Raw genomic sequence first — 4,945 nt, forward strand, 5'->3', positions numbered from 1 at the left:
TTGAAATAAGTGAATATATTAATTCTACAGCCACAACCACTATCCACACCCAAAGTGAACAAATTTAACAATTACTAACCGTCGTAACATCTCAAACATAATAATTTAGTACTGTCGTATTTGCTTACGTCTTCTAAACGACGTCACACCAAAATTGACATTTTCGGATTTATAACAAAGCAAATTGATTCAACAGAAAATGATTGTGTTTCTTTTGACGCCTCTTGAGTAAATTGTTTCTTTTTGATATTTGATAAGATTTTAAATTTTGTAATTCTTGTTAAAGCATGTCACGTGTTGTGGCGAATTTGCAGAAAAAACGATTCTTTTGAAAATTTGAAAAGGCTGTAAAAGTGGTGAAAATAAATTAAGGATTTTTTTAAAAGAATTTCAGTTATTATTGTCAGATTACTTTATTTCATTGTGAAACGTCGCTATTTAAATTACTAATTCCTAAAGTAGCCGAAAAATTGGAATAATTACCTACAGTCGGTGATGTGAATGGCGAATAATAACGATATGATGGTTCCGATGGCGATTGAAGACCAACGAATTTTCTTTGTTTTTCATAAAATGTTGAATTATCACGCGAGACATACTTCCTCTCAATGACTTTATCGAAAAATTTCTGAAGCTTAACAGCATTTGTTGAGCCTGCTTGAATACTGCGAAGATCACGACAATTAATATAAATTTCATCAGCACCAATTTCTTGAGCAAAGCCTTGATTCTTGCTTAGTTTCCGTTGCTTCTCATCTATTAAATCATTTTTGGTACCAACAACTAAGATCGGAATCTGTAAATTTAAGTTCTGTCAAATTAAAAATTATGTACTTTAATGACATTGAGGAAGAACGAAAGACAAATAATAATAAAGTAGAAGATAGGAAGTTAGTCGTTTACCTGACAGATGCCTAAAAATTGCTCTGTATCAATATCCTCGAGTGATGCGTTATTGCCTTTTAATACATCCTTGCCATCCTTATTAATTATCTCTATTAGCCAATTTTTTAAATTTTGTTGAGATTTCCTATTTGTCAAATCATGAACCTGTTAAGACAATAATTCAATTAAATAAATATATCCAGTTAGTCACTAAACATCCACGTACCAAAATGATTCCATTAGTTTGTTGATAAAAGACACTTCTTGCATTCATAGTAGACATTGATCCTCCGACGTCAAAGAATTCAATAAAAAACTGTTTCTGTTGACTCGTATCCTCCTTATATTCATGCAATTTTACTTCTATTGCACATCCAACTGTTGTTGGACTATTATACAGTATCTCATTGTTTGCTACTAAATTAACAAATGATGATTTTCCACAAAATGAATCTCCTACGACGATTATCCTTACTTTATCCAATGACATAGTTGCTTGTTTGGTTTATTAAAAGCCTAATTTATTAATCCTAAGCGTAGAATTTGCGTTAATTTAATTAAATCTAGAATGATATAAAATATCTTAGAAAACAATTTTTCAGAATGTAAACATTGACTGCTGCGATAAATTTGAATATTTTTTGGCCGTTATTCTTACTGAAGAAAGTAGATAGCTGGTGAAAATAACACAGCGTTGAGAGAATTGTAATTAAATTGATCTTGAGAATTGTGGGAGCTTTAGGATATGTCTACCGCCCGCAATGATCTGATCTTTCATCTCATGCACTTTGCTGAAATTCACCACTAAGAAAAATTTGAAATATCAAAAACCGTTAAAATTTGGTGACTTTTTGATCGTTGCTTGTTTTGATTAATTAAATTAAATAAACAAACAATTCCTTTGATTTCCAAGCCTTTTATTACTATTCGAAAATCGTGAGTATATCAACAGAATTTAGTACCCATAAAAATTGTATAAAATTTCCCAGAAAAATGTAAATAAATTTAATTCAAGTGAATTATGGCACGAATGCTCTTTCCATCATGCATCAATTGAAATGCTTCATTAATCTTATCCAATGGCAAATTATGTGTAATAAATTCATCAATTTTAAAGTCCTTAGCAAGATAACGGTCGACTAATTTTGGGACACTTTCAACACTCTTATATCCACCAAATGCAGTTCCTTTCCATACGCGACCGACAACAAGTTGGAATGGACGTGTTGATATTTCCTGACCAGCACCAGCAACTCCAATAATTACACTAACACCCCATCCTTTGTGGGCACTTTCTAAAGCTTGACGCATTGTGTTGACATTTCCAATACATTCAAAGGTATAATCAGGTCCTTGATCGAAATTATCAAAGAGATATTCCTGAATTGTCTTGTCACCTAAATCCTTTGGATTAATAAAGTCTGTAGCACCAAAATTCTTTGCCAAAACAAATTTATCTGGATTGATGTCAATTCCAATAATTTTCTTTGCACCAGCATCTTTACATCCCATAACAACAGCTAATCCAACAGCACCAAGTCCCCATACAGCACAAACTGAATCTTTTTCAACACCTGCTGTATTTATAGCTGCTCCATAACCAGTTGTGATACCACATCCTAATAAACAGACTTTATCGAGTGGTGCTTCATCAGCAACTTTACAAATTGAAATTTCAGCAACAACTGTATATTCACTGAATGTTGAGCATCCCATAAAATGATACAATGTCTTTCCATTGCAGCTAAATCTACTTGTAGAATCAGGCATGACTCCACGTCCCTGTGTTACTCGGATCTTTTGGCACAGATTTGTCTTCTTGTTTAAGCAAAAGTTACATTCTTTACATTGAGGCGTATACAGTGGAATGACATGATCTCCAGCCTTAAAATTTGTGACACCTTCGCCGACTGATTCAACAATTCCGCCACCTTCGTGACCCAAAATGCATGGGAAAAGTCCTTCTGGATCAATTCCACTCAATGTATATGCATCAGTATGGCACTGTAGGATAGACACAGTTAATGTAATTAAGTATTTTATCGATTATTTACCCAAAACTTACAACTCCGGTAGCCAAAATTTTAACTCGAACTTCTCCGGCTTTTGGTGGCTCAACTTGAATTTCTTCAATCTTAAGCGGTTCATTTGGTGCCCAAGCAACTGCTGCACGGCAAGTTATCACTTTTCCTTCAGTCATTTCCGGTTAATTTTACCTGTTGATTTAATCACAAAGTTCAAGAATGTTTCTTTTTGCGCACGAGACGACAAATGGAATGAGTTTAAAATTTTGTTTGTCGTTAGTCGTTATTTGGATAGAGATGGGATGTCTTCTTTACTATTAGAGAGTGCAAAGGTTATTATCTCGTGAGTATTCAGCAATTGAAACGGAAAAGATTCTTGGGATTAAATAAATAAATAAATCCGAGGATTAAAATTAAATCCAATGGATTAAATCTGCTGGAACCAAAAGTCAATAAAAGAAGCAGTTCTGGGGGGAAAATAATTGATTTATTATTTTTCTCAAAATCATTTAATTTCTTTCATAATTACACAAATTGCAGCAATCAAAATTTCTATGAAAAAAATCTCAAATAAAAAAAGTTAAATTCTATAAGTCCACCGAAAAGCATTAAAAGCATCAGTATCGGTTGGAAGATCCAAATTTATCAAAATAAGTTCACATTCGGTAGTAAGAAGCTGATTTGTTGGTTGTACCGGTTAATGTTATTTTCATTGGACGTCCATCTAAGATTCTATTGTGATAAGCTTCATGTGCTCGTTCGTCATCGCCTTCTTGTCTGTAAATGATCTCTGCTGTTCCTGGTCTAATAATTTTTGCTGACATGACTTCACCAATGTCACTAAAAAGTTCACGCATTTCACCTTCTGTGACTGTTTGATCTAAATTGTTAACAATAATACGATGGCCTTTAATTAAGCCACTGCTATTTCCACCTCTTGGTGGTGATGCAATATTGGCAAATATTCCAGCAGATTCATTCGTATATGAGCGACTTTTTGGTTCAGATATAACATATCTGTCGCTTTCAAATCGATCATCATGTTCATCACCTCTTGAATTACTTCTCAAAATACTTTTACGTGCAGGTTCGTCTTTGCCATATGCATCCATATGAGCACTCATAACACCTCGATTGAATTGATAACGTTCAGTGATATTACGTGGCGGTAGTGGAACTGGACGACGTGTTGGAACAACATAACAGTCAAATGGATCAAGTGATGGAGATACTTCACGATTTTGAATTGAGAACGTTGGCAATTTTGGCATGCCGCGTAATGGAGGTGATGTGGATCGAAAATTGTCATTCTGGACTGTTCTACGCAAACTTGCAACTGGTTTTGTCTTAAATTTACTCAATTCTTCAAGTTCAATATCGTCATCATCCATTAAGAGATCATCGTCCATCCTCAAATGAGCTCCACGTCTTGCCTCTCGGCTAATATGTGGAATTTGTGTCCTGCCTGGAAATTGTGCCTTTAAATTTGGCTTCCTGACAACAGCAGGCTTTTTTGATGATAACAATTCTCGTGCATCTCTAATAGTACGTCGTGCATTCTCAGCAATCTTTTCTCGAGCGTCGTGGATCTTTTTCCTGTTCTTCTGTATTATTTTGACTCGAGCATCCAGATTCTTTTTTGGTGTTATTGGCTTCTTTCTAATGACATTTGTCTTCTTCACAATCTTTCCAGACTTGATGACTCTAAATAATTAAGCAATAGTTAGTAATTTGTTGTGCAATAATTTAATGTATTTAACTTACTTTTTCTTTTTATCTGACGGCTTAAATTTTGTTTTGTTTTTCTTAATAATATCCTCTAAACTCATACTCATTGAATCCATGATGACGTTTGCTGTTTGTTACTTCCTTAGTTGAATGACTTAATATATTTTTGTGATCCTTATATATAGTATAAATGTTGTAAAATGATGAATCTTTTGAAAGTAACGCGAATATCAACAAAAGATTTATGAAAAAGTTTCTGAACGCACCTGGTCAGGTAGAATTAAGTTTCTGAACGCACTCGAAACTTT

General features: G+C 33.9%; 3 protein-coding genes across 4 annotated transcripts; all 3 read right to left on the minus strand.

Moving 5' to 3' along the window:
- Nucleotides 1-394: 394 nt before the first annotated feature.
- LOC139098264 (rab-like protein 3) lies at nucleotides 395-1,474 on the minus strand. Of its 2 annotated transcripts, none has more exons than XM_070650401.1 (3): nucleotides 1,112-1,474; nucleotides 904-1,050; nucleotides 395-796 (listed from the first exon to the last, which is right to left on the minus strand). In XM_070650401.1, exons 1-3 carry the CDS (start codon nucleotides 1,373-1,375, stop codon nucleotides 419-421), a joined length of 789 nt encoding a protein of 262 aa, XP_070506502.1. In that variant the 5' UTR covers nucleotides 1,376-1,474; the 3' UTR covers nucleotides 395-418. The 2 variants fall into 2 exon arrangements, with proteins under 2 accessions (XP_070506502.1, XP_070506501.1); XM_070650400.1 differs by having other exon boundaries at nucleotides 395-811.
- Nucleotides 1,475-1,785: 311 nt separating this feature from the next.
- On the minus strand, nucleotides 1,786-3,168 carry Fdh (alcohol dehydrogenase class-3 Fdh). Its single transcript, XM_070650181.1, has 2 exons — nucleotides 2,951-3,168; nucleotides 1,786-2,889 (listed from the first exon to the last, which is right to left on the minus strand). The coding sequence occupies exons 1-2, from the start codon at nucleotides 3,083-3,085 to the stop codon at nucleotides 1,891-1,893; spliced, it is 1,134 nt and encodes a 377-aa protein (XP_070506282.1). The 5' UTR covers nucleotides 3,086-3,168; the 3' UTR covers nucleotides 1,786-1,890.
- Nucleotides 3,169-3,374: 206 nt separating this feature from the next.
- LOC139098063 (polymerase delta-interacting protein 3-like) lies at nucleotides 3,375-4,899 on the minus strand. The gene is made up of 2 exons (XM_070650182.1): nucleotides 4,674-4,899; nucleotides 3,375-4,613 (listed from the first exon to the last, which is right to left on the minus strand). The coding sequence occupies exons 1-2, from the start codon at nucleotides 4,751-4,753 to the stop codon at nucleotides 3,566-3,568; spliced, it is 1,128 nt and encodes a 375-aa protein (XP_070506283.1). The 5' UTR covers nucleotides 4,754-4,899; the 3' UTR covers nucleotides 3,375-3,565.
- Between the last annotated feature and the right edge of the window lie 46 nt (nucleotides 4,900-4,945).

This window comes from Chironomus tepperi, unplaced genomic scaffold, assembly GCF_022539635.2.
Source record: "Chironomus tepperi strain 1889 unplaced genomic scaffold, CSIRO-AGI_Ctep_v1 contig_445, whole genome shotgun sequence".
Lineage (NCBI taxonomy): Eukaryota > Metazoa > Arthropoda > Insecta > Diptera > Chironomidae > Chironomus > Chironomus tepperi.

Coding starts and splice junctions, on each gene's coding strand:
- Fdh (XM_070650181.1), bottom strand. CDS start 3,085: ATGACTGAAGGAAAAGTGATAACTTGCCGTGCAGCAGTTGCTTGGGCA. Junction 2,890..2,950: donor AAATTTTGGCTACCGGAGTT/GTAAGTTTTGGG, acceptor TCTATCCTACAG/TGCCATACTGATGCATATAC.
- LOC139098063 (XM_070650182.1), bottom strand. CDS start 4,753: ATGGATTCAATGAGTATGAGTTTAGAGGATATTATTAAGAAAAACAAA. Junction 4,614..4,673: donor CCGTCAGATAAAAAGAAAAA/GTAAGTTAAATA, acceptor TTAATTATTTAG/AGTCATCAAGTCTGGAAAGA.
- LOC139098264 (XM_070650400.1), bottom strand. CDS start 1,375: ATGTCATTGGATAAAGTAAGGATAATCGTCGTAGGAGATTCATTTTGT. Junction 1,051..1,111: donor AAACTAATGGAATCATTTTG/GTACGTGGATGT, acceptor TTGTCTTAACAG/GTTCATGATTTGACAAATAG. Junction 812..903: donor AATTTTTAGGCATCTGTCAG/GTAAACGACTAA, acceptor TTAATTTGACAG/AACTTAAATTTACAGATTCC.